Source organism: Tricharina praecox (genome assembly GCF_024521635.1).
Source record: "Tricharina praecox strain CBS 144465 chromosome Unknown BZA05scaffold_1, whole genome shotgun sequence".
Classification (NCBI taxonomy): domain Eukaryota; kingdom Fungi; phylum Ascomycota; class Pezizomycetes; order Pezizales; family Pyronemataceae; genus Tricharina; species Tricharina praecox.
Genome location: NW_026250403.1, coordinates 1,093,821 through 1,121,709, shown reverse-complemented (window position 1 = coordinate 1,121,709; position 27,889 = coordinate 1,093,821). Strand labels below are relative to the sequence as shown.

At 53.9% G+C, this 27,889-nt stretch overlaps 5 protein-coding genes and 1 non-coding gene across 6 annotated transcripts; 3 read left to right on the top strand and 3 right to left on the bottom strand.

The window, feature by feature from the left end:
- The first annotated feature begins 435 nt into the window (after window positions 1-435).
- BZA05DRAFT_469928 (phosphatidic acid phosphatase type 2/haloperoxidase) lies at window positions 436-2,547 on the top strand. The gene is made up of 2 exons (XM_051487871.1): window positions 436-814; window positions 878-2,547. Exons 1-2 carry the CDS (start codon window positions 576-578, stop codon window positions 2,121-2,123), a joined length of 1,485 nt encoding a protein of 494 aa, XP_051344263.1. The 5' UTR covers window positions 436-575; the 3' UTR covers window positions 2,124-2,547.
- A 233-nt stretch (window positions 2,548-2,780) lies between these two features.
- Window positions 2,781-6,438, bottom strand: BZA05DRAFT_10373 (fungal-specific transcription factor domain-containing protein). The gene is made up of 4 exons (XM_051478496.1): window positions 5,899-6,438; window positions 5,352-5,830; window positions 3,440-5,293; window positions 2,781-3,378 (listed from the first exon to the last, which is right to left on the bottom strand). The coding sequence occupies exons 1-4, from the start codon at window positions 6,177-6,179 to the stop codon at window positions 2,867-2,869; spliced, it is 3,126 nt and encodes a 1,041-aa protein (XP_051344262.1). The 5' UTR covers window positions 6,180-6,438; the 3' UTR covers window positions 2,781-2,866.
- Window positions 6,439-14,044: 7,606 nt separating this feature from the next.
- BZA05DRAFT_10282 (S-adenosyl-L-methionine-dependent methyltransferase) lies at window positions 14,045-15,269 on the top strand. The gene is made up of 3 exons (XM_051478488.1): window positions 14,045-14,082; window positions 14,188-14,435; window positions 14,487-15,269. Exons 2-3 carry the CDS (start codon window positions 14,303-14,305, stop codon window positions 15,182-15,184), a joined length of 831 nt encoding a protein of 276 aa, XP_051344261.1. The 5' UTR covers window positions 14,045-14,082; window positions 14,188-14,302; the 3' UTR covers window positions 15,185-15,269.
- A 5,401-nt stretch (window positions 15,270-20,670) lies between these two features.
- BZA05DRAFT_330487 (kinesin motor domain-containing protein) lies at window positions 20,671-23,372 on the top strand (the record flags this gene model as incomplete). Its single annotated transcript, XM_051480538.1, has 2 exons — window positions 20,671-22,605; window positions 22,674-23,372. The coding sequence occupies 2 exons, from the start codon at window positions 20,671-20,673 to the stop codon at window positions 23,370-23,372; spliced, it is 2,634 nt and encodes an 877-aa protein (XP_051344260.1).
- Window positions 23,373-25,979: 2,607 nt separating this feature from the next.
- Window positions 25,980-26,078, bottom strand: BZA05DRAFT_t1. Its single transcript has one exon. It is a non-coding gene; the product is annotated as a tRNA-Pro (tRNA).
- Window positions 26,079-26,346: 268 nt separating this feature from the next.
- BZA05DRAFT_382064 (uncharacterized protein) lies at window positions 26,347-27,831 on the bottom strand. Its single transcript, XM_051482072.1, has 2 exons — window positions 27,622-27,831; window positions 26,347-27,494 (listed from the first exon to the last, which is right to left on the bottom strand). Exons 1-2 carry the CDS (start codon window positions 27,739-27,741, stop codon window positions 26,511-26,513), a joined length of 1,104 nt encoding a protein of 367 aa, XP_051344259.1. The 5' UTR covers window positions 27,742-27,831; the 3' UTR covers window positions 26,347-26,510.
- Window positions 27,832-27,889: the final 58 nt, after the last annotated feature.

Below are 27,889 nucleotides of genomic sequence, written 5' to 3'. Positions count from 1 at the left end.
AATATGAGCCTAAAATGGTTCTTGACTACCTGATTGGCTGTCCATGGGCCCAGAATGGGCCCAGAATGGGCAAATTGAGTGCAAACATGGGTATATCGGGTGATGACAGGGGAGGGACATTGGGTTGGCCTCCATACAAAATGATTTATTTTATAAATTCTTCTCCTCCACAACCACGCGTCTTAAAATTAATCGGACGTTATTTAAATTACGGCCATACGATTCTCTATAGATTGATAGAGAGTTTTTGTTTAAAAATCTTCTTGGTAGAGGAGATAGGTGTCAAAGTTGGGGGTGTTTTTCCATCGGTTATAGGCGTCCCCGACCATATCTCGCACCCCGTCATTAAAGTGCGGCTCTTTTTTTGCCAACCTCGCGAAAAAAAGCTTAAACCTGGTCAGTGATGTCATACCTGCGTTACATCACTCCACAAAACCGGCTTCCACCTCAGCCGGCCCTCCGTCCTACAAGTAGCACGGCTCGTGCGCCCATTGTTACGAGCTTCTTTGTCGTCAAACATTCTCCTCCAGTGTCCCACCCGCCCGCCCATACTCTTCAAATTTCCACTGCCAGCTATGTTTGACCGCTTCCGCCCCAACCGTAACGAAACGGTTACGCGGCATCCTACAAATGATACAGAGCCCTCCTCGGCAGTAACACCTCGGGCAAGCACCAATGATCCCAATGCTCTCCGTGAGAAACGATCATCCCACCGTGATCTGGAAGCACAGGCTTCAGACGGCTGGGCCGACCCTTATGGACCGGCTCCTGGGTTCAAGGGCTGGTTTAAGCTCTACTGGCACGACCTTCTTGCGTTTGTCTCCCTCCACTGTGTCACACTCTACTAGCCATGTCTGACTTTATGGGTGGAAAAAAGGTTTATCTTCCTCGGTGCCATTGCTCTCTGGCTCCTAATGTGGTCTCCGGTTCCATACAAGAAATACTTCGCGATTTCCTCTGATCCCACATCGGCGAGCAGTCCCGTCGTCAACGTGGACTATGCCCACCCCAAGCGGCGCCAGTACGTTCCCATCATCGCCGATGCCATGATCGCTGTTTTCACTCCCATCCTCACGATCGTGATCATCAACCTGTTCGGCATCGGCACCTACTACCCCCCAGGAGCGCGTGTCCCCAAGACCCGCCTTCGCGGAAGCTTCTTCCTCCAGCGCGGCTCATTCTGGAATGTCAACAACGGCTGTATGGGAGTCATCTACTCCGTCATGACCGGTGCCACGATCCAAATCATCGTCAAGCTCGTTGTCCCGGGAATGCGACCCCACTTCCTGACCGTCTGCGACCCACAGATTGGACCCAACACTGTCGGCGAGGGTTACAGAAGAATGTACTTCACCACTGAAATCTGCCGCGACCATGCCGACAAGAAGCGCCAGGACGAGATCGCGAACGCGCTACAATCCTTCCCGTCGGGGCACAGTGTCGCCGCCTGGGCGGGCCTATTCTACCTGTCCCTCTACCTCAACGCGCACCTCAAGATCTTCTCCAACTACCACCCGAGCTACTGGAAGCTCCTAGTCTTCGTCACGCCCCTCATCGCCGCAACTCTGATAGTCGGCTCGCTGACACTGGACATGTCGCACAACTGGTACGACATCCTCGCGGGCTCACTGATCGGCATCTTCATGGCCATCCTCTCCTACCGGATGTGTTTCGCCAGCGTCTGGGATTTCCGCTGGAACCACGTTCCGCTGAAGCGCGGTGCGAACCGCGGCCACGAGGAGGTGCTGGGAATGGGCTACACTGGCGACGAGATGCGCGACTGGTGCGGCGGGTGTGCCACGCGCCGCGCCGGCTGGGGCGTCGCGGGCGGAAACGTGATGGGCGCGCCTGGTGACTCGAGCTCCATGTTTGTGAGCGGGTTCGCTTCGGGAAACCGTGAAGGCTTCGGAAGTGTCGGGAATGGCCGCCACAACACCCACAATCACGGCTCGTCACTCAACGGATCTGCACCCACCACGGCGGGACAGCATGGACGTCACGGCCACGGTGTTAATGACATCACACTGAACGATGCTGGGCGGACACATCCCCATCACGCTGGTTATGCACCCGGGACGGCACCGAGGTCCGGAGTGATGCACGGTGAAGCGGCAGTTGTTTGACGTTTGAAGATTGAAGTTTGAACAGACGGGGTGTTTTTCATTTGCGGATAATCTTTTGAGCGGCACGACGATACGATACCTAATTTTCTATAATCTTGGCGAGAGGAGGCGGAATGACACCACACTGCCTACTATATATCGACATGGGCCAACTGAGCCTGAGGCGCGTTATGTTTTCATGTACCTATTTTGTCTTTTTGGCCTGTCTACACATGAAACTGCGGGAGTTGTGACGGGGTCTGGTTGGGTGGGTTATCTATTATTTGTAGTTGCTTTTTCTTTCGTTTAATAACATACCACATTTGATATCCAGTAATTTTTCCCTGGGAAATATGACCTTTGTAGGCGATATCTGATGGCGATATAGCCTTCAAGAACCGCTAGAAGATCGTGCTGTGCTGGTATGAAGAATGTAGCAAACGGCATTCGGAAGCAATAAAAAAGCAGTAATCCAATTCCAATTCTCCCCCCTCTCCAACCATCCACAGCCATTAGATACATCGGTATGAATATTAAATCGCCCCCCCCCTCCCTCAATGCAGAAAAAAAGAAAGTAATGGAGTGTAAGTAAACCCAAAAAGAAAGAAAAAAAAGCAGAACCCGTACGCCCACCCAAGCCCTTCCCATGAAGAAGAAAAAAAAACCTCCCACTGCCACAAAAAGAGAAGAATGAACGTCCCACTGCCTCCGCCCTGCACCCTCCGCCCTCCTTCATCCGCCCTCCAATCGAAAATCCCCCCACCTCACCACTGACACACGCGGCCATCCGACTTCCTCTGCTCGAAGCCCATGCCGCCGCCGCCTCCTCCTCCTCCGCCCTCAACCGGATGCGGCATGTACTCGAGCGTGTACCAGTCTGGAATTCCCATTTCGGCGCTTAGTATTCCCAGATCGACGACGCCCGTTTCGAGCGAGGACCCGCCGGCATCGAAGATTACGGCCAGTGCTCGCTGGTCGAACCCGCCGCCACCACCACCGCTTTGCAGATATGCGCCGCCGCCGCCGGTGCTCATCGGTACCCCCGGGTTTACTGCAGCGGCCGTGGTGAGCGGCGTGTGCGTGTTCGCGTAGGAACAGGGTGTCGAGTGTGGTGAGTGCCCCATCTGCTGCTGCTGTTGCTGCTGGTGGTGGCCTGCATTCGTGGGAGCCGGCGACGAGGGAAATGCTGCTTGCGGACGCTCCGGGTGCTGCTGGTAGTGGACGTTGTAGGTCGAGTTCACCGAGTCTGTGAAGCCGGTCATGGATAGTCCGATTGCTTCGATGGCTGTTAGTGGCGGCTGGTATGATAGTGAATGAGGGGGGGATCCAAGACTCACCTTCGTCAGGGAATTCCGAGTTTCCACGGGCAAGCATCTCTGGCACTCCAATACCCTCGCCAATAGGTTCGACTACTTTTTCCCGCCGCTTAAGAAGACTCCAGACTTTACGTCCCCATTGATGCACTTCAACGCTCTCAATTTCCTCGTCCGGGATATAAAGCAGCGGATCGACGACGCCTTTGGCCTTCTGGTCCATTACTGCCAGAATATACTTGACCCCCTGCCAATACGGCTCGATATCCTTGAGTGCCTTGTAGCAACGCTGATAATGCTCGTGGGATGCGATGGCGAGAAGCGAGTGGCTGGAAGAGTTCCTTCGTGGCTTTGACGAAGCTAGATTAGCCGCATTGGTGACAGCGCTGCCGGCGGAGACTAGTGATTGGCCTAAATCCTGATCCATCGGAGTCGACAGGGTCCTGGAGATGAGCCCGTGCGTGGCAGACTCCTGCAGGAACGCGCACGCTGCGATATATATCGGTTGGCTGTTGAACGGATTGCCTGTCACCGACCTCATATCCGCGTCCACCGCTTCGGCGAAAGCATAGATGTCGACGATCGTCTTGGCCGAGGACGTTGACAGCTCGTTCGATTCCGGGAAAAGCTGTTGAGGTTCCCCGTCGACTCCTTGAAGGACGTTGGGACGATGGAGGAGCACGATGAGTGCGTGGAACCAAAAGTGAAGCAACAGAAATACCGCAGACTGATTGATCTTCACATAGTGCTGGAAGTTGGCGACACTGAATTGAAGTTCGCCGGGAAGTTGACGGTATAAGACTTCAGCCATTTCGGAGAGCCCCTTGAGCCCTTCGATGGTTTGGTTGGGGTCACCGCTGGTGTTGATGTTGTTGAGCTTGTCCGTGGCTATACCGTATAGATATATAATATGGATCAAGCCGCGGAACGGATGAGGGTACTCATCATCACTCTGAGGTTCGTTTACCGGTGGCATATGGATCTCAATTTCGGCATCTTTGAGGGTAACAGGCCTTCCGGTTCCCGAAGAGGCGACTCGATCAAGAAAGTAAACCGCCCAAAAGGTATCAGTCCTCTCCTTGTCGTCGGCTCCCTCAAATTCCTGGAAAGTTCCGGCTTCCGAGCCGTCGATCCGCGTCTTCGCTCTGTTCGTCGGTGAAAGGCTTCTGCTCCAGCCTGCGTTGCTTTCGGCGATGATCCTCGTACCATCGTCGTGTATTCCATCCAGTTTATGAAGGCCGAGGTCCTGAGCCATCCTGATCGCACATCCCAAGAACATCCACAAACCACTGTCTCGGTTGCTTCCAAATTCGGCATAGGCCAACAAGAGGCAAGCCTGGACCGCCTGCAGGCTCGGACACGAGAACGTTTCGACCACGGATGATTTGGCGCGGTTAGAGAAATGTTTGCCTGCCGCGCTTGGAGGGTGGCGCCTGAACAGCGGGTGCGACGAAAACCGTGCCGATACTGCGCAAACAGCGTCAACCAGTAAAGCGTCAACTTTCTTGTCCTCTACGTCACGTGTGAAGACATCTCGACGGAGAAACGGGAAATTGGCGCCAACGTGAATGAAAAACTCGTCGACAAGGATGAATATGAGCGGATCGACCGGTCCGGCCTCGCTGGGCTCGTAAAACGGGACACCGTCCTCGGAGTCCCGATTCGATGGCGACAGCATGATCGGAGTGGCGCAGTCATAGCTCGAGGGTGGCGAGCCGACGGTCGAAGCGGAGCTGACCGACTGTGAGTACACAGGCTTCGGTTGCCTGACCTCGACAACCATCTGCTTGAAGCCCGGAACAATCGCTGTCGGCCCGAAGTATCGAAAGTAGGGGATCCTATTGCCTCGCTGCTGTGATGTTGTCTCCAGGAATGGGGCTTGTTTGCGCGTTTAGCTTGGGTGCTGCTGCTCAGCGGTATATAGGTTGGGGCTTACTCGTCACTTCTTGCCGAACACCATCATCATCATCATCCGGCAATCCAAAGTCCCGAATCGTGTCTGAACGATGCTCAGATCGCTCCGAATCCTCCGCATTGCTCTCTTTGATGATATACTCGGGACTGTGCAACCTAGGAGAGGATGCTGGGGATTCCTCGGGCTTTATCGACACATGGCTGGGCAGGAACGTTGGCTGCGAGGCATGACGTTGATGGCTCCTTGGGGTTGGGGAGCGCGATGGGATGTCTTCTTGGGCGTGCTTTATGTGAATAGAAGATATATTTTCCATGTCGCCTCCTCCGCCACCTCTGATCTCGACATCTCGAATTTGGCCCTGATGATGGTGGCGTGGGGGGCTTTTGCCTTTCGGGGTTGATTCGGTGTAACCTAGGCACTCCTGGCGGTTCTGCTTACAAGTTTCGCATGCTGGCTTCTCGCCGCTACATCGCGTCTTCCGTTTACGGCATGTTCGACAACTGTCCCTTTTCACGTTAGGTATGGAGCCCCTTTGGTATCACCAATCATATAAGGAGTTAACACATACGCAGCTGCTATCCTACGCCTCTTTGCGTGAGGTTGCCCGTCATTGGACACGAACTTGAGCCGCTGGAAAGGGAGGTGTTGAAAAGCACTGGCCAGATCCAAAGCTGCAGCGGGCGCTGGTGGTGTCGGCATCATTGGCTTCCGGCCGGCATCTGTCATTGACATCCGTCTGGCAGGTACAGGAGACGGAGAGTTGAAATATCTTGGCTTGTCCGGTGGATGCATCGAACCGGGCCGGAACAATTGAGGGAGTGGCGCTCTCTGAAATTGATCCGCCTCCATTATGAACGGGGAGGTGTGTTGAAGGCTCCTCGATTGCGGCAGACGCAGGGCCAAAGAGACCCAGTCTGAGGATGGGAGGTCACCGTGGGTAGCTGTTCTGCCGTGGTGTATGGGGGGTGGAAAGCTCGTGTTCGGCTGTAATAGGATGGATAGTGATGTTTTTTTTTAGCACTGTCCTCTGTTGGCAACACTCGTGAAGGTTCGCAGCTGGGATTGAGATGGCCTCGGGGGCGGGGGTGGGGGGAGGAAGGTCTGCCTTTAACGCAGTGCAACAGATAAAGGCTGCCGTCGATGAGGAGGAGGAAGAGGAACTGGAGGGCGAAGACGCAGGTTGACGAGATGTTGATATGAAGCTGTTGATTTACGATTGTTGGTAGTATTCGAATGTTGGGCCGTCCGAGGCCTGTGATAAATACGGGATAGTTGCTGGCCCGTGAACTGCTAGGAGGTTGAACCCGGACGGGCTCGGTGGAGATATTTGTGACATAGCATGAAAGAATTATGAGGAAGCAGAAGATTTACGTGGTCCCTGAGGAGACGCGTAACGTAACGAGGGCGAAGGTAAAGAGATGGAGGTGAAGCAGGTTTGCAGGCAGGCCGGGCCGGGGTGCCTGCGGAGACGGAGACGAAAGGCCACCACCACGGGCACAGTAGCACCAAAACACGGTATCAGATACGACTGGGGGGTGAAGAGAAGAGGGGGGGAAGGGGGTAAACCAGCAGCAGCAGCAGGAGCTGCAGCGGAGCAATGAGGGGATCATCAGGAGTGCAATTGGATAGCAAAGGGCTAGACGAAAGGCTGACTGGCTAGGCCTTGCCAGGATTGTCCGGAGACGTCAGGACCGACGATGACGGTGGGGGGAAGAAAGAAAGGGGAGAGCTAGAATACAGAAAGAAAAAGAGGAAGAAGGAACGAAAGCAAGAGGTGAGGTGGGAGGTGAGAGGAAAAACATCTAAAAGTAGAGACGACCGGGCGATTGACCAAGCAGCGGCGAGTCACAGCGCCCGCTCAGTCGTGTCCATGGCTGCGGAGGCATGTAGCTACGGACGGGAGGGACGAACGGGAGGGACGCATACTGTCAGAGCAAAGGTGTGAATAGTGTATAGTGCAGTTCGTGGGTATCTTGCTGTGGCCATACACGATGCAAAATCCACCACCATTCGGGGCTGCAATGCACATGTGCAGAAGCTTAGCCACGAAGCATCATCGATCATCTGAGCTTTGGCGGTTATTGGACCACCGCACACCCTCCCCGCACAGGACGCAGACGTGCATCCGCCGAACCAATATCGATCCGCTTCGGCGAGAACGATCCACGGCCACCCTTGGGGTCAATGCCACGGACCAAGCAGAGCCAATTCTGGGCACTGTGAGACCAGCTACGTACATAGGTAATTCGGTAGTGGTGGTGGTGGTGATGGTGGTGGAGGGTAGGCGGCGTGCGATACTTCTCAGATGAACCGTATAATACCGTATACCGAACGAACGCCGCTGCTGCAGTCGACAATATCGGCCCCTATCCACGCTGCAGTAGTGTGTGGAGACGGACACGGCACTTGTGCGGGTGGGGCGATGGCCGCACACCGCAAACCGCTGACTAGTGCTCGTGTATGCGTGGTGCGGATTCGCCACAGTCGGCACGCCACAGCTAGGGTGGGTGTGGCTGGGGCCCCTTGAGCAGTATATGCGTGCTATGATACTACGGTCGGTATAGGTAAGAAGTACTCAACCAAGGACTTACTCGGTAGGGTAGGCGTCTCGAAGGAAATGAGTGCAGTCAAAACTCAGCACTCCGGCCAGTCTCCAGACACGCACGGAGGAAGCCAAGGAATCAATCAATCCATCGATCGATCGATGCGGAGCTCGGGGAACGTCCCGCCGTCAATAATTACTTGCTTTGCTATGGCTCCGTCCGGCGGCGGTGGCGGCGGTGGCGGCGGTGGCGGCGGTTGAAGCAGACGCTCTGCAGGCCGCTGGACGACCTCGGGCTCTTCTTCGCCCGGGCTAGTAGTAAAGCACTTGATACTCTACCCAAGTGAGCAGATGCCGTTTCCCCTCACGCAAAGCTTGCTTGCTTGCTTGTGTGCCTCGAGGTCTCCATTGAGTTCATGCAAGTGGCCACCAATATAGTTAATCTGCTTATGCACGTCCGGAGCTCGGCAGCTGCATCCCGTCACATCTCCCGCCGCCATGCGACCACGCCCACTGGTTTCACCCCCCCCCCCCCCCATGTTTCTTGTTTTGCTTCCCCCCTAAACCTGGCCGCGGGGTATCCGACATATCATCGCCGCCGATTCTCCACTCCTCTCCAGCCCCTCTTTCCTCCCCGACAACAACAACAACACCAACAACGACCACTGTCCGCCCGCTGTCCACTCACTGTCCACATACCGTCCAGCACACTCTTGCTCTCCCCGATGCCCGCCATCTCCTCTCCCTCCCCCTACCCAGATGCGTCGTCCAGTCAGTCTCCGCGCTCCCATCGACATTGCTGGCCCCAAAAGGCTCAGGCTAAACCGTGCACCACCGCTTAACCTACGTACCTAATACTATCTACCATCCTTCTATCCGTCAGCTTCAGCGTGGCTAACACACAACTGCCAGCCAGATCAGCAGTGCATCATCCGTCTCTTCGCCGACGAACGGGTACATCGAGCTCCACCTTCCCTCCCCCTCCCCCCAAATCCACGGAACGTGATGTGACTTGTTGACTACCTACGTGGGTATCCTCGACAACCTATCCAACCGTCTTTTTTTGGCGATTCACCGCGACTCGGTGAGCGACACTGCTACTCCCCTAATACATTCGTACTCCCCTCCCAATGCCTTTCCCGCAGAGTTTATCGTTTAGGTACCAGGCGGAAAATCGTCCCCTTTGGCGGCGGTTATCGGACGCATGCGGAGACTGTTTTAACTGGCAGATTCCCCTGAGAGGGAACATGGACCATCCTTGATGACCGCAATATACTCACTCTCCTACTACCGTCTCATACGTGTAGGAAAAACGAATCATTGCGCCACCGCTATCACATCCCGTTTGTTATTCTAAGCCAGACACAAGATTGTTTGCAGCTGCCCCCTCCCCCCCCCCCCCCCCCCCCCCCCCCCCGCGGCCGATACAGCAATGCGTGAGAATATATGCACGATATCTCATCGATTGTGCTCTGCATCTTCGGGCAGAATTCGTCACACGATGAACACCTGTCGCAATTTGTTGCACACCACCGACTTTTTGTCCATCTATAGTATGATGACTTTCAAATCCTTCCATAAAACTCAATCTCCCGGTATCTAACCCTCTTCCCAGATAACCCGCTTCAAATGGAGTTTTCCGGCTGCGATACATGGAAATTCTCACGGGCCGGAGGATCCAGTTTGAAAGTCCGTGATGATGTCGATGATAATAGTATCACGCCATGCAGCAAATCCAAATCCAAAAAAAAGCTGAGGATTTCCTCCACCGCCAACGCTGCACTCAGCAATTCATTTTTTACGGTAAACCCACCGGAGGGGCACATCAGCCAAGACCATCGGTACATTGCGGTGACGCTCTTTCTAGGTTTCAATTGAGCGGCAGTTTTGGATCGTGTACTGTGGTCATTCGCTCGACCCCGCCTCCGATATCCTAAAGGTGCCCTGCATAAGCAGGAATTGTTACTTTCCGCTCACCCCGGAATGGCTTGGCTCGCGAAGGACTAGCCACGGTGGGTGCGTGATGGATATGTCATGGTGCCTCTGGCCGGCCAGCGCTTATGCCGCACGGTGGAGAGGCAGTTACCAATGACCTCGATTGCCACGTTGTTGACAGTCTGCGAACTTTCGAATCACCAACCATTTCGCAGGACAGCCTCACGGGGAATCGTATGAGTGGCGCCAGGTTCGACTTCGTGTGGGGCATATTCGCTGTTCGGGAGTTCATGCATTCATGCAATAGACGCGTTGCTCTTTCAGCCTAGCTATCCACCCCCTCCCAAACTACCGAATACATTGCCCGGTCACCGCCCAGTTGAATTTCAGTCGCCGCTAGCCAAGGCGTATGATCGATTCAGTAGCTCCGTGGAGATCATACGCCAATTGCAGGAGCTGGAAGCCAGTCTGATATCAGGATGCAGTGCGTGCGTGTAATCTACGTCAGAGTCCAATCAAGCCCCATTCACGGGGGGGGAGGGGGGGAGATTGATTGATAGGGACATCAGCTTTCATTTGACGATTAAGAGGCTGCTGCTGCTTTCCATGCTGATACCCCAATGTGGACCTAGGTATAGGCTCGATTGTCATCCAAGCCGCCCCCGTTATGATTGGTTGGTTAACACCATTTTTTAGAATGCAGTGATGATGATGCATTTCGAGGGCGGGGGGGAGCGGGTGTGTTTTTCCCCTCAGTACTTCTTGGTATTTATCGGTCGAAACCTATGGCACCATAGGAAGGATACAGTTGCTGGTAGGCCCCGAAGCACCGTGTCGGTTTTTACTAATATTGGCTGGCAAGTACGCATCGAAATGGCTCGTCACAATCGGCACACTGGTTCATGAAATCTGAGCATCACTCGATAGTGCATTTACAGCTGTCCAACACGATCACCGAGCGCGGGGTAATGCCCCTCCATCGTGTCCTCATGCTCGCCACAACAATGCCTTCGCAGTGTTTAAGATATGCATCGGCTGATGGATGATCAGTACAGTTGTCCAGCTACTGTTATACACAGACTTAGCTCGCTCGGATGGTGTGGTGGCCCCGCCATAGCCGGAATGATCCAAAAAATACGAAAAAATAACACTTTTTACTATTATTTCGATTTTTATTTTATTTATTTTTTCCGAATAGCCCCCCGGCTCGACCCAACCCTAACTATCACCGAGCTGTTGACGCTCCTTGCCGGCGATTTAGATCCGGGAGATCGACCCACCGGGTACTTACGGAGTCATGCCAACTTGCATACACTAGTGCACGGCACTGGAGATCTCCGGATTTGTTGCCTATCCGATTTTCAAATGGCCATTGTGACGGCGATGGTTTGAAAATTTGGGGGCTGCCTGGGTGTACAGAAAGCGATCTCAACACGACTCCCTCCTGCGGCGCCGACATGATGCCAGTCCCGAGGAGAGAGGCCATTCCGCCGCCGCCGCCGCCCAACATACGCGCCTATCACTGGCAGAGAAAACCGGCCACGCACGTCATCAAAATTTCCACCAGCTCAAGGCTTACATCGTTGTCTCTGCATGCACATATGTATGTCTCTAAGGCAGGCATAAGGCACTGACGTTGAACCGCTCTCGCGAACCACATTTGTGGACGTGAACGGGACGTGACACTCCCGCCGCTAGGATATTTTTCTCCCCAGACGCACTTTCTTCAAACCTTGATAGCTATCCACAACCATCGTCAGGCCCCGACTTGCCTACATGCTACATACCGGTAGCAGTCGTGGCTCTTTCAGCCCGTCCGCTGTTATGTACGGAAGGTGCACAAGACGCGTTTGGCGATATCGGTGGACATGTAGTAGGTGATGTAAGTATGCAATACGATCGTGCCCATTGGCGATGCGTCTTCGGTGAAAAGATGGAGCTGATTGGGGATATGCAGCTGGACGGGAACACTACGGCGCAGTCACCCGCAGCAATCGCCAATGTCGGATGAAGGCGACATAACCTCACGGAATCCGTTTGCTTGACGTCTCAGGTTTTATATGCGCGTATATATATATATATATATATAGCGTTGAATACCAGGGCGAGCACGCCCCCCGGGTAAATGGGTAAGGCCAATCGTGGCGGACGTTGTGAGGACGCGTAGATAGAGTGGGTGCATGCTAGCAGTAAGCAATCTTGCCTACAACTTTGTTATGATCCTCTTTGCAAAAATTTTGAGGGGCACTGCTCACGGGCTGTGGGGGGAGGGGCGGGGGGGATAAGTGGAATTGCAATGGTGCATCTCACTCACAATGTCAACGCCCGATCGCTCGATCTCGAAGAAATGGTGCGGTACCTATGACACCGTACGAGTGAGTCGGAGTGAGCTCTGCCTGATGGATCGGAGGTATCGACTTTTCCGACCTACCTACCTCACTTCCATTTTTTTCTTGGATCTCTCCCAGAAATCTCTTTGGCTGCAGAGATGGGGGGAAAAATGCGTTTGCAAGAGGGCTCTGGGCCTCCATCACGATCCTCAGCGATGTGCCATATGCCATGAGCCTATGTCCGTGTCTGCGTCTCTCGCTCTTTACGACGTCGTCCGCACTTTCCCGCTCGGGCCGTACTTATGACTGGCGGGATCAGCATCTTATCAGTTCGCACGACCGACCGACCGTACGACACCGGCATGCCTCAGCACTCCCTGGTGGAAGAATTCGGGTCCTCCGGAACTAATACCCGTCTAAACGCCGGATTCGGAGTTTTTGTTTGAGTGATATGCTGTGCGTGAAATACCGTGGCCCGTGGCTCGTCCAGATTCGCCGAGTGCATCCTAGAACCGCTTTGAGTCGTTGAAACAAGAATCCTCCCACCCCCCACTCACCCCACACCAAACAACCCTTGAACCTGACGAAAACTATTGGTAGGCTACATATACCTTGCCACACTACTAGGTATAGCTGACATGTGCTTGGACCTGGGTCGCGTCCACACAAGACACAATAGCGCTGCCGATTGGATGTTTCATCCATCAACGACATACTCTACTACAACTACCCATCCTCCCACGTGCTACCTACCCACTACATACCTACTACAGTCGTTCATTTCGACATTTTTTGCATCCGTCAACTCTCACCTCCTTCCTTCCACAGTCGCATCGTGAATCGCTCCCCTAAGGAAACGCAGTACGGTGAGCCGGCACCGTCGACACCGCTTTAGGCAGTCCATCACCATGTACTACATACCGACATACACACTCACAAACGAGCTCAACTGAGAGCCTCCTCCTCCCCCCCCGTCCGCGAACATCATTGAGCCAGCAAACCCCAAAAAGTACACATACGACGGTGCTTTTCTTGTAATACATATGATGTGGAAATTCCCGAACCTCCCTTTCCCCCCTAGGAACAGCATCTGGCAAACAGCCGGAATGATGAGTCAGCCGTCGTCATTCTGTAGCATAGTATCGAACGTTGAGACACAGCCTCCGTGGCAGAACTCAACAGATTCTAGATAACTACCTGGTACTCTACGTAGGAGGTACAATGAACTCGGGAGTTTTGGTCGTGCTGAGTGCCGAGTGCCTCAACCCGAGGAGTCGGTACAGGGCGCGTTTGAGTTCTTCTTCTTCTTCGGCAAGAAGGTCCCTGGCGATAGATACTACTCGCTCCCCTTCCGTCGGAAGTCGTAGGCGAAGGTGGGGGGTCCGAGGCGCCGGGGCCGGGGGGGTGGGTTGTCTCCGCGACGAACACCTCCATATACCATAGAAAAGAAAGAGAGAAAGAAGAAAAAGGAGGGGTATAACCAAAGACCCCAATCGCGAAAAGTTCCAATAAGTTTCTTTCATTCTGACCTACTCTACCTATTACCGAGAAATCGAATCTGTCCCTTTCCCTCCTTCTCACCAACTACAGAGGTCCGTTTGCGATAGGTACCTTGTTGGGGTGTGAATCCAGCGAATGGGCATGCGTCCCGAGACCGGCCGCGCCCTTGTTTTTTTTTCATTTATTTACCGAAATCCGGTATCGAATGGAAACCGACAGGCACAAACCGAGCTGGTTAACGTTTGCAAGCTCATCGCCCGGCGCCCGCCCCATTGATCCACGTCTTTTTTCTCACATCGTTACTGCCGGAATCGTCCCTGGTACACAGAAAAAACATGGCTCGCTGCGGTGGCCTGGTGGGCCCGGTGGGGGCTGCGTGAGATGACGGTGAGCATCCCACTCCCCCCCCCCCCCCCGCAAAAGACTCCGAACTCCGAATTCCGAGGTGAGAATCGAGTGACCCTTCATGCCCGCATGTGGCCGACGGAAACCCCATGTTCAACATATGCGAGTGATATCTTGTGGGTAGTTGACTCACTCGCCCAAACAGTCAACATTGCATATGCACGTCCCTTTCTCTCCCCACATCAGTACTCCGTATCTTGACTCAGGAATAAATACCTCGAGCACGTCCCCACGAACTTATCCTCCAATCCGAAAACACAATGGCCCAATCCGTCCCAGCCTCCACCCCCGTCGTCGATAACTGGGACCCGCACACGTACGGCACAACTGTCGCACCATTCGTCTCGAAGCTCACCACAAGAGTTATATCCCTCCTCGACCTACAACCCGATGGTACTCTTTCTCCCCGCCCTCCTTTTACCACCCACTAATCCAACCACGCAGACACGCTCCTGGACATCGGCTGCGGCGACGGCGCGCTAACCTCTACGCTCTCCCCCCTCTGCGCCCACATCACCGGCATCGACTCCTCCGCATGGATGATCTCGGCGTGCCCTCCGTCCTCCAACACCGAGTACATCGTGTCCTCGGCGCTATCCCTGCCGACGCTCCCCCTCCCATCCTACACAAAACTATTCTCGAACGCAGCTCTGCACTGGATCCTACTGACGACGCCTGCTCAGCGCACGGCGTTCTTCGCGCGCGCGTTCGCCGCGCTCCAGCCCGGCGGCACGTTCGTTGCCGAGTGCGGCGCGCACGGGAATATGGCCGAGGTGCACGCGGCGATTATTGCGGCCCTGGTGCATCGCGGCGTTAATCCGGCGATGGCCCGGGGGGGTACGCCGTGGGGGTTCGGGACCGAGGCGGAGTATTCCGCGCTACTGGAGGGCGCCGGGTTTACCATCGAGTTGGTAGAGACCGAGCTTAGGCAGACGGAGTTGACCAGCTGCGAGGGTGGAGGTGTGGGCGGCTGGGTTAGGCTGTTTGCGGACGAGATGTTAAAGTGTCTGCCGGAAGGGGAGAGGGATGGAGCGGTTGAGGAGGTGGAAAAGGTCCTGGAGGGCGTGGGGAGGCGCGAGGATGGTGGGATGTGGGTTAATTATGTCAGGTTGAGGTTTGTGGCGAGGAGGCCGGTGGTGTGATGCATACCTCTACGTATCTCCGGCAGGATAAAATCATATCCATTACTTGAGTCATAATTGAAATCTGCTGGCGACGGTGGTCCCCAAAGAAAAAGTTTCGAACGTGGCCGGCCCAGCAGCTATCAATCGAGTGATACATTCGCATCGATAATAGTACATGGAGCTCCCCACAGGGCCACCACCGTGACCTAAGTTCCAACGCTTCCCATTCCCTACTACGATTATGTCTAACCTAACTAAGTCCCAACAGCTCCTACAGAATGTGAAAGCCCAACAGCAATCCACACGCCCCAGAACCCCCACAGTGCTTCTTGTAAACGCCAGTCCAAACAAAAGACTCGAAGCCGTCTAGACTCTAGAGCCTTCGACTGGAAAGTCTCCACTCTCGAGACTCTCGAGCAGTGTTCGACATAGTCCAATCCGTCCAGTCCGCCCGTCCTGAGCCTCGGACCAGACTGGACTATATCTTGGCAGTCCGTCCAGTCTGGACTGCAGTCCGGACCGGACTAGGTATGTCGAACACTGCGAGTCGTGAGACCCCTTGAGGAGGCAGAGGCAGAGGCAGAGCGTGTGCATGATTTTCAACTCTGTCTTTTTGCGGCCATTGTTTTTGACTGTATAGTGTAGATAGTGGGGTGGTGGTGGTCTAGATTCCATCACTAACTTGTGCGGTTTCATGTTTTCACGTTCTCGTTTCACATTGTCCACACACTCCTATTCTCAATATAACTAGCGACTTGACGACGTGCACTTGCTTTACTATAGCGATGTATCTTTTATTCCAATTGACGTTTATCAACTCGAGTCTCGACCCGAGTCAGGCTTGCATGCATAACACCGTCCCGTCACGAGTCCGTCACGGGTTGATCACTCGACATCCAGTGGCGGCCCCTCGAACAGTCGAAATTTCCTTCCAGGTTTCCTCCCGATTTCCTCGATACCTACATAAAGGCCACAGGGCCGATACAGGGCCGATCCCACGTTGCGTTGCGGGGACTCGAGAACGGTCCATTTGCGGGCCGTGGTTAGTTGTTGTATACCTAGCATGTAGATCCGACGACGAGCAAGTGATGAGGGAACCGACCGGTATCGGACGGTGCACATAGTACCGTAGATACATAGTAAGTAGAGACGGAATTCGCGACGTCGAGCCACGCAGTGCCCATGAGGTGAGGATATTCGTTCGGCCGACCGCTTTCGTTCGTTCCCATATGGCACACGGCGGTAATAGTTAAAAAGTAGCCATCCAGACTCCAGAGGCGCAAAGTTCTCCGGTAACTGCTAGTACATAGCATGTGCGTGCGTGCGTTCGTGCGTGCTCTTTTCCTTTCCTTCAAAGACCAAGATCGTCAGTCGTGGACACTCGAGAGGGATGTCCGATGTCGGCCGTCGCCTAGGGTTCAGGGCTAGTTAACCAAGTTCCAACTCGCCCCCATGATCCATCACCTGGCCACCGTTAGCTCAAAAGCTCCTCAACGAATCGCCTCACTTGTCAGGCGTGTATCGTGATGCCCCCCACCTATGTACATACCCGAAGAAATTCGGATTATCGCGGACGGGGATCAGTGTCCGATCGAGATGTAGTTGTCAGGCTCGGATCAGTGTCGGCGGTTGCGGTTGCGGCACGGCAGGGGCCACGGCATCGCCGAAAGCTGAACTCGAGTCGGGGTGCTTCGCACTTCTCACTTCTCACTTTTCACTTGCCATAGGTACTCTAGGTACATACGCAGGTACGCAGGTACGCAGGTACGCAGGTACATACGCAGGTACGCAGGTACGCAGGTACATACGCAGGCTCACCGTGTCCATGGCGGCGATCTCGCCATAAATAAGTACGTATCCTACTTATGTAGGTACTTGATGTACGGTACCTATGCATTGATTCCTTGTGGTCAGAGGAGCATCGCATGTATGTAGAGTGCGTCCATACGCCGGTAAGAACCCTAAAAACCGCCTCCCAGCGCCTCACAGGCTCCTCACCTCCCCACCTCGGCGGCGGGCGGGCGTGGCTACCTTCCGTACTCTAGAGCAGAGTCTACATACTCTACATGCGCTTGCTCGCTCGCCCCCAAGATTCCGCTAACTCGTATGTACCTATACTCTAGCCCGGCCATGGGGTGGAGTGGGGTGGGGCATGGCATGGCGTGGCCTACACGATCTCCTCACCCACCCACCGGCCTGCCTACCTGCTTATGCATGCATAAAGTGCTGCACGCATGCAAGGTACACTCTCACAGAAAGGAGACCACTGCAGGTACAAGATTTGCGGAACCAACATATCTCCTGGTTGGTTATCTGGCAATTGGGTTTCGGCCGAGGTGGTACTTGTTTATGTAGGTAAGAGGTATGTACTAGGTGAGTGCACTGAGCTCATCGGGCAGTGGGGTAAGACACCTATCGCGACTCGCGAGTATGCGGTAGTACATCGTTAGTTATCCGGACATTGATACTCCTCCTTTCGCGCAACCGTCCACCAGGACAATTCTCCTGGAGTCCTGGACCCAAGTAGAGTACATAGAGTACTAGTAATCACTGGTAGAGGAGGCTTGGAGCTGGGTGTTCGCCGTGATCTGAACAGTGGATCTGAGTCCACCTGATACAGGCGCGCGCACGCAAGCAAAAAAAATAAAAAACTTTCCGAATTCCACCTGGAGCGGATGATTGGGTGACGGCGGCGGATGGAGGAGGGCCGCAACTTCAAGGAATGCGGGGGAAGTTGGACCTTGGATGGATGGATTCTTGGGTTGGGATGCCCGGTGAAGGGAGCGAGGGAAGGTCGGTCGGACTTTGACTTTTTTTAGTGCGTTCGTTGGGGGGAGGGAAAGTTGGTAAGCTCCGAATCGGTAATGCCCTGAAGATTAGGGCCCTAAGTTGAGTTCCCCTCCCCCTTTTTTCTCGGCGCAGGAGGGGATGAGAAGCGAGTTGGACTGGTGGGGGGCCATGTACCGTAGGTGACTATGGTTAGTTAGCAGGGAAGCTGGGAGGGAGGCGATGCATTTGGGACTACATACGAGAGCTAATTCTTCAACTAAGCTCCTTCCCGACTTCCTTTGACTGCGGACCACTGACGCAGGTACCGGTAGTTGGATGGAAACTTGGAGACTCCACGCTGGCGGGGGGAAACTCGAAAAAATTACCGAGGCGTACAGTACAGAGCTACATCACACTAGTAGAAGTACATACTACCTCATAGCAGAAACAAAAGGGCCAGTCGAGTTTTTTGTTTGGAAGGTCTTGTCTTTTGTCTCTCCGAGCTAGGCCGATGTTCGGTCCGCACCCGAGATTCGTTTTCAGTGCCGGAGCAAAGTTCCCAACTCTGTACAAGGCTAGCTCTCGATCCGAAGAGCGCTTTGCTTTTTTAGATGTTTTAATCTTGTGGGGCGTGGAGGGTTTTCCTTTTTGTTTCTGGCTCGAGTTTCCTGTTCGCCCGCTTGATGTGGTGGTGGTGTTTCGGAGAAGCGGGGACGGATTCGATTGATTTGATGGCAGATGTCCTCACTCACCCACCATCCCCCCCCCTTTCGAATGTGAGTGATTGGTTGAAAAGACGTATCGTGAAGAGACAAGGGCCCAAAATACCTCTTGCTGATGCTACATACATGGATGATATGTAGAGCGTCATTTTCATAGGTGAATTCACGTATCAGCCATCCAGTCAGTCGGTACTCAGTCAGTCAGCCAGTAAGTACTCTACCTAGAGTAGTCGGTCGGTCGGTCGGTCGGTCGATCGGTCAGACTGTCATTCAGTCATTCAGTCAGACCTGTAAATATCTCAATCAGCTTCTTGTGACGTTGTTGGAAAAGGAGAACCCGTCTGTCCTACTGGAGGTGACATCTCTCCTTCGATTGCTTCCATTAGCAGTGGCCAGGCTACTTGCATGATTGCCTCTGGGTGCTTGCATGTGCTTTTTTTTTGTATGCAGTTGCAAAGATACGGTACTGTTCCGTATCGAGGCCCAGGAAAAAAGAACATTTCATGGTATCTCTCGTGGCGGCTCAAGGTTCGTCATGCGGAGCTTTTGGTGGGGAAGGGGGCTTGATAGGCTTTTTGGTGGAGAGGACGTTTCCGTTTCGTAGGTGCCATTGGTTCTGTGATGATACTTCTCCGGGAACGAAGGGAGGTATGATAACAGATCGAAACGGCGAGCCCATCATTCAAGAAGTCTGAACTCGGTTCCAGAAGAAGCCCAGTCGTGACGGCTCGAGCCCAGACGACCTATAACGAACGTCATCTATCGCGATGCTGTCAATCGGTTAATTGCGGTATCCGTTTCGCATTCCGATGCGAACTGCATCGAGTTCCATATTTACCTGTTCAGATAAATATCCTCATGAAAAGATCGCCACGCATCTCCTTCCGTTCACTGCCCTCCTGAGCACCGACCTCCGTTGGGCTGGAAACCTGCGTATCCGTGGATTGGTTTTTCGTCTGGGCGTCCTGAAGGGTACTGGTGGGCCCTGGGCCGCTTTGCGTCGTTGGGTTTAGTGGCCAGTTGCTGATTCGGTTCTTCGCCCGGATTGGACCCTGCTTGGCCCCACCCCTGCCCACCTGGGAAATTCTCACCACTCACCAAGCTGTCCGCCCACACCAACATCCCGTTCACCCACTGCCATCTGCTGCATCCCCATCCACCACCATCATAACAATAATCCGCAGCCACAGGGAAAGAGGGAAAAACAACAGCATCTCATTCGCCGCGCCCCCTCCCCCGTTTCACCAACAATATCCACTCCTCAACGCCGCTCGCTCGCTCGCCTTCCCATCCTCGCCCTCCTGCCTGTTCCTCCTCTCCTTCGGCTCCGGATCGACCGAATCCTCCACCTGTTGCCACTACTACAACTACATACCGATTCCCAGCCGCCTACGCACGCGCACCCCAACACTCCTCTCCCCTCATCCGCTCCGCACGCACCGTTGACGCCGCGTGTTCACTCTCTTCGATACTTTCTTCACCGCTCCCACAAGGTTCCCGAGCTTCTTCAGATCTTCCCCGACAAAGCTTCAAGCGTGGGGTCGTTGTCACCATCGCCTCACTTCTAGCATCACCCCCGTCCACAATCGGCACATCAACCACCTTTGAGACATCGTTCGGACGCTCTCTTCTCGACACTCTTTTGTACCGGCATCTTCGAACAGATAACCACCACTAGCTGTCTGCGACACGGCAACGGGAACAGCAGTGAGAGAGCAGCAGCTCGTGCTTCCAAGGAACCCTTCGAGCACTTGCTAGGATAGCATAGTGCCCGGGCCTGGCTCCATTCTCGGCTCCTGTGCATTGCATTATTGATTTCCTGGGATTAGGTGCGTGTCCACCCTCCCCCCATCTGCCTAGTGTCAGCACCTTTTTATCCCGCAGCTTTCCTATCCTGGAGTGCGACGGGCGGCCCTTTCAATCGCTTGTTCCCTGTGGCCTGACCTCCATCTGACGCTCCTTCTTTCGTTCCCCCAGAACTCCAGCAGATACCACACTCCTTATTCGCAAAAAATGGCCACACAGACGACGACGATGCCGCGTACACCGCGCGCCTACAACACCTCGAAACCACCGAATTCAGCATTACCAGCACTTCCAAACTCGCTGAACCCGAAACCATCCCTCCAAGCCATGCGACGTACATCACTGCTGCCGTCGTCACCCGGTCGGTCGATGTCCGGGTCGTTCGGCAGACCATTATCAGGTGTACCTTCGCTGGAGGCTTCATCACTCTCGAGGCCAGGCCAGCCTAAACGGGCTGTGTCGATAGCAGAGTCATTTCCACGGCCTCCTCGTAACGGCGATAGAATCGCAAGTTTACCACCGCCGAGTCCGAGTCGATTCGGAAAGAGCCCACCAACGCCTTCATCACCACTCGCAAGTCCTACACGACCGACTCCTAACAGGGATTCACTAATGCGACCAAAAAACATGCCTTCTTCGGGAAACCTTGCCGGTCGGTATTCGAGGGACAGTGGTGTTGGATTCATGTCTGGTGGCAGCAATACTTCTGGCGGCGGTGAATACACCACGAGTCCCCCTCACAGCAGGAGTAGCAGCGCGAACGGAAGTTATTCGACGATGCCGACGACGATGACTGCTTCGTCGAGTGCAGATGATCTCCCACGAGGGCGAACGGAGGAGAGGGACGGCGGCTCGGAGAAGGAGACAAAGGGAAACGTTATCATCTCGGTTCGAGTGCGTCCCGATGGACCCGAGGACCAGATGAGCCCAGACTGGATTGTGGATGGGCGGCGCCAGCAGGTCGGATATCGGGGAAAGGACGGCGGCACGTACGAATACGACAACGTCTTTTGCCAGGAGAACAATAATGCCCAGGTTTATGAATCATGCGCGAAACGATTGGTGCGACGGGTTATGGAAGGATTCCACGCAACGGTGTTTGCTTATGGTATGACGGGAACCGGAAAGACGTACAGCATGCAGGGCACGGCATCGTCGCCGGGTGTAATACCGCTCGCCGTCACGGATATCTTTTCGTACATTCGGGAGACGCCGCACCGGGAGTTCCTGCTGAGAGTCAGCTACTTGGAAATCTACAACGAGCGGATACACGACCTGCTCGCATCGCAACCCGGAACCACCGGATTCGTGCCGCTGGATCAGCAGACCAAAGGCGAGGAGATCAAGCTTCGTGAGGATCCAAAGAGGGGTGTCTACGCCACGCCACTCAAGGAGGAGATCGTGCAGAGTCCTACGCAGTTGCTGAGGGTGATCGCTCGGGGTGATCTTTGCAGGCGAACGGGCAGTACCCAGTTCAACGCGAGGTCCTCGCGCTCGCACGCGGTGGTTCAGATCGTTGTCGAGAGTAGGGAGCGAGTTGCGGGTTCGAACAACGGGGACATGGCGGACAATCGCCGTGCTGGCATCAACGGTGGTGTGAGGGTGTCCACGCTATCGCTGATCGATCTTGCCGGTTCGGAGAGGGCCGCGGAGGACAAAGAACGGCGAACGGAGGGAGCCCACATCAACCGTTCGTTGCTGACCCTGGGAACCGTCATCGCGCGTCTGTCAAAGGATGCGGAGAAAGACAAGGATGGCTCCCATCTTCCGTACCGTGACTCGAAACTCACCCGTCTCCTTCAGCCTGCGCTCTCCGGAAACTCGATCATTTCTATTCTGTGCACGATTGCTGTTCCATTGGCGAATGCCAGTGGTGCAGGCAATGTCACCAACATCGGCGAGACGATGAATACGCTGAAATTTGCGGCTAGAGCGAGGAACAACATTACCTCTCACGCAAAGAAGGGCGAGGATTTCCCCGGGGGCCTAGATGCACACAGCAAGGCATTGTTGGAAAGGTATCGGGCTGAGATTGGAGAACTACGACGCGAATTGGAGGTCCAGAAGGCGAAAGAGGAATTGCACTCTAAGGAACGAGAAGAACAGGAGTTGAGGGTAGAACGTGAACAGGATACCGAGAGGGTATGTTACCTTCTTTTACAAGCTTTGGCTGGAACATGCATGACTGACGATCGTTGTTTTTGTTGTAGCACGGAGAGCAGCTGCTGGAAATGCAATTGGCACGTACAGCATTGAAGGAGCGCATCGAGCACCTAAATCGGTTGATCTTGTGCTCAAAGTCGTCGGGAGTCAACTCGGCACGCTCGTCGATGATCGGTCCTGCGGGTGGTCATATGTCTGCACTCTCAATACGCACATCCATGCAGCCGGCTCAGAACGCGCGCCTTTCATCGTCGTCATCAATCAACCCGTCGACCCCAGGCTCGGACCAGGACGAAGATTCAACCGGTGGCGAATACAACGATGGCAACGCTTCGCTCAGTTCACAGGTTCGCGCGCTACAAGCGGACCTTGGTGATCGGAATCGCTATATCGTTACCCTGGAGAAGAGATTATTGCAGGCTCGCCGGAGTTCACAGAATAGGGCCAGTTACGGAATCGGCGGGAGCCCGCACAACACCAAGATGCCAGGGCTGAACGAGGTGGTTTCGGAAGGGCGCGTTGAGCTACTGCTCAAAGAAAAGGACGACGAGATTGCTGAATTGAGGGCACGACTCGACGACAAGGAACGCATGGTGTCTGCACTTAGGAGCGCGGCACGGAAGCGTGATACTGCCGATCTGTGTGCCAGTGGCAAGCGATTCAGCGGCGAGAGCGCCGGAGCAGTGGATGCAGACAAGCTTGTGAGTCCAGTGGAGGCACCGGATGAGTTGGTAGAGTGTTTTTAGAGGGTTGCGAGCGAATTGTAGAAGTGTGCTCCTATGGATTTCCTTGGCTGGATTCGTTTCTATAGACGCTGCTGGTGAAGGCGTTGATTTCGGCTGGTAACTGCTTTTCCTTGTTTTTTGCTTTTGTTGGATCGATTGACTTGGGGCCTGGGAAGGGAAATGTATTTTTGTACGGGTCTTTTCTTACTGCTGCTGCCAACGCTTTTTGGCTGGGAGGGTTTATCGCGCTCTTAGGGTTTTTTTTCTTTCGGTTTGTTTCTTCAACTTCAACTTCACTTCACTTTACTTTACTTCTTTTGGTCCTGGTTTGCCATTCGGATTGTATCTATTTTTTTTCTATCTGTGTATTTGTACCGGGCTCTCCGCTATTTCTTTCACCTTCTCCGGCCCAACTTTAACCTTTTTTTTCTTTCTTTTTCTTTTGTTTTTTTCGGTTGCTTTTGGATTCAAAATTTTCCTTTTTCTTCTTCAAGTCTCTCTCGAGTTTCGTTTGTTTTTTCTTTGTTTTGTTGGGGGTGGCTTTTCATTTTTGCGGGCAAGCTGTAGTCAGTGTTATTTTTTTGTGATACCATATTTCTCTCTGAGGTTTTAAGGGATGGATGAGGAGGAGGGCGAGGAGGATACGGGATGTGGGGACTCGGGAGGTGTTAGGTATCTTACTGTAGATGGCGATGGGCGGGTACTAGGAGGTGCTTAATGAACGATGATGAGAGAGATCAATTTATTATCGCATACGGCTTTTGCACTGTCCAGACTACTATGGCGACTCATCGACCTTCCCTGCCAGCTCCGCGGGAGGCAGAGATGAAGGAAGCGCTGTCGCCGGCAGTTCGTTGTTGCGCCAGTGCCTGGGAGGTATCAGGTCAAAGAGAAAAAGAAACATGACTGATTCCTTCCGTATCTTGGTCGTTCTCCTACACAGCCCACATGGGCCCCCGGTCTGTTGAGCGCCACTGGTCACATCGCAGTTCTTGAAGTAATCGACGACGATGCTCGCTCAGTTATTTGCATGCATGGGGGAGACCCGCGAGCGATATAATGTGAACTCGAGACTGGTTTCGATTGCTGTGGACTACCTACCTCTGAGGCCCCATTCAAGCCCGAGGGCGTCTCGCCCAGTGCAATGAATCAAGTCCTGAAGTACATATACAGAAATATACAGGAGTAAAATGATAAATCTAAATCACCTTGGCTGTAGTAGGTATATGTATAGGGCGAAATACCCCGCCACTCTCGCTCCAACCACCAAGGGGTGTTTCACTGCCAGTGCCAGTGCCGGTACGGTAGGGTTATCCCTATCGTAGTCCGTCGTTAACTCATCCCGAAACCGATCGCTATCCGAGTACCATGGCGGGAATCCGCCGCCCCGAGGAAGGGCCAGTCCAGCGAAAGTGCCGCGCTCCTACGCCCCGTGCCCGCCACCATCCACCGTGAGAACGACTCACGAACATGGAATACTGTGGGTCGGACCATACGCGCGTGTGCGGCGCCAACCAACCGACAGCCCTCCCACCCTCCCTCCCTGCCGCGGCTTGCTCTCCATGGCCTCCATGCTCTCCATCTGCGATCCTGGTCCGGGACAGGGTTGTAACTTGCTGCTCGAGGCTAACTACCGCGGGACGGGCCGTCGTTACATGCTACGTAGATCACGGTTCCCTGTACACTCTATGGTACTTCGAAACTTGTTTTGAAAGTTAAAACACCGTCTATAAAGCAACGTAACCCCCGCCCTCCGCCCTGAGGCCGTCCAGTCCGCACACCTGGGGTTTCCAGTTGCTAATATTGACGGTTGGAAACTCACTGGATAAGTACATATGATGATAGAAGCCTCCACCGTAGCAAGAGATCCGTGCACAGTGTTCGCCAAGAATGGAGTTCACCACGACCACTTTACGGTGAATACTCGGTGGCGGGCTGCACTTTATGATGAACGGCATTTCGCCCAGCACTGCGGCGGCCCAGCCTTAGTTATCGATTCATGCTAGCCTTGTTAGGAAACGGGGGTTGTCTTCTTTTCGGCTTGGAGGCTAGTACCGGTACCGGAGCCTGGTACTCGTAGAACGGTAACTATGTCCTATGTAGTCCATGCTAGGTATGGATGGCTTTTGAATACCTACATACCTACCCTGCTTGGCTGGAACCATGGTACAATCACACTATGTCACCCGCAGAGGATTCGGAATCGGAATCGCGGAAAACCCGGGAATATGTACGTACCAGTGAAGCCGTGGTACTAGTAGAGTAGAGTACTTAAGGATGGCGGACGTGGAGAAGGTAGTTCCTATGATAGAACTGAAGCCGAACAGGAGTGCCTGATAGGTTATGGCAGGTACCTACATAGTGCGTGTGTGAACCGTGTGGACAATACGTGGCATCATGTTTTCCAAGCTTGTCTCGTCTACTATAAGCGGTCGCATTCCGCCTCTTAACATCACTGAAGCGGAAAAAACCACCGTCTCCGAAGGTGAATATCCGGTTGCGCCGAGGATCCGTGATCGGTCGGTGATAAAACCACACGTTACCTACATACTGGTACATACCACCGTGGCAATACCCCAAGCAAAAGAATATGTCGTCTTCGTAGAGACAGGAGGAGAAAAAATGAATGGCCCAATCCCGGGTTTGAACCGGGGACCTCCCACATGCAGGCTGTTGAACAGCCGGGATAAACCCGAAGCGAGAATCATACCACTAGACCAATTGGGCGAATTGAGATTTCTGCTGTTGACCGCGTCTCGATCCATAGTGTGGCTTCTGGGGATTATTGGTGGATCAAATTCTTTGAGGGATGGAAATCGTTTGAGTGTGAGGGGATGTGTCGTGACCGGACCTGTCGAATATAGACGGGAGGAGTGAGATTGGGTGATGATGTGGAACGAGGAGCAATTGAGGCCGTGGAGCTGCTATCAAGTGCGAGGGAAGTTGAGAAAAGTTCCTTTATATAGTTATTTTCCCACTACGATAGTCCTTTACTCCCCTATGCCGTTACTCGTGGCCCCATCCATGACAACCTGAGGAAACTAGTGAGACAGGAGTAATAGCTGGTCGGTGATATTTGCATTCATATTCATATGGGCAAATGGTACAATGACAGTCAGTCTATCGACATTTTGCATCTACAAAGGTCACGGGCTCTTTTTACAACCAGGTGACACTCCACACGGTCTCTCCCGCCATGAACGGAACCACCACGCCTTCTCCCTGTCCAAATTCATCCACCACCTTTACACCTGGTTCCTTCTTCAGCTCGATCGCATCCTTCGTCACATCTTCAGCCGACTCCCATCCCTTCTCGACAGTCTTGTAGAAGGCCCTTCCAAACTCGGCTACAAACGCACGCACGGCATCCATCTTGCCGACGCGATCGAAGGCAGTGGCGATGTACGACACGGCGTATGGCTGCGTGAATACACCGGCGGCGGCATTGGCAGTACCGATCTTCTTGTTCTTGGGGTGCGGCGCCGAATCGGTTCCAAGGAAGAACTTGGGATCGCCGGAGGTGGCTGCAGCCATAAGTGCGGCACGGTCCGAGGGCAGCTTTGCTACTGGCTTGCAGAAGCAGTGCGGGTTGCCAGCGACGTTGTCGATGGTTAGGTACAAGTGATGGGCGGTTATTGTGGCGGCGACAGTAGGTCCGCACTGTTTCACGGCGGCGATGGCGGCGGCAGTAGTGCAGTGTTCCAATACGATCCGCAGCTTCGGGAAGCGGCTGTGGAGGTCTAGCAAGGTAGGAAGAAACGATTCCTCGGCATTGAGGATGGTGGTGGTGGAGGATGTGGCGGGCTGAAAGGTTTCGGCATCGTTGAGAAGGGAGGTGGTTGAGTTCGAAGGGCACTCGCCGTGGAGGTTGAGGACCAGGTCATGTTCCTCCATGGCGGCGAAGACGGGGTAGAAGGACGCGTAGTCAACCACTCCGGCGTCGGAGTTGGTGGTGACACCCTTGGGGTATGATTTCACTCCGGCAATCTTGCCGGTTGCTGCAGCTTCTGCAATCACCTCGGGAGTAATCTCGGGCGAAAGATACAAAGTCATAAGAAACGTCACCGAGGGATCGAGCGCCTGGAGCCGGGAGTGGTAGTCGAGTGCTTGCTGAACACTCGAGATCGGTGGGACGAGGTTAGGCTGTCGAGTAGAAAGGCCACATTAGCTAGCTATTCATCTATTGATTATACTGAAGGGAAGAGAGAGATTTTGCTTGTGCCCACAATTCATATTCGAAGAGTCGGCCATGCGTTGAAAGTGGGTTCACCATCACATAGGCAAGAGATGCTCCGCCCTGGCGAATTGTAGGGACCACCGTCTCCATCATGGTGCCATCCCGAAGGTGGACGTGAAAGTCTGCGGCCGCCGGGATTCGAATGCTCGTCATTGTGCCTGCTGTGAAATTGCCTGGGAGTGGGAAACAAATTGGAGGAGGGATGTTTCTCGATTGTGGGGTAGATTTGGACCATATTTTGACAATGTGGAGGGTAACTTTCAAGAGGCTCTTCTTGCCCGATTGAGTTAGTTGGGCGACG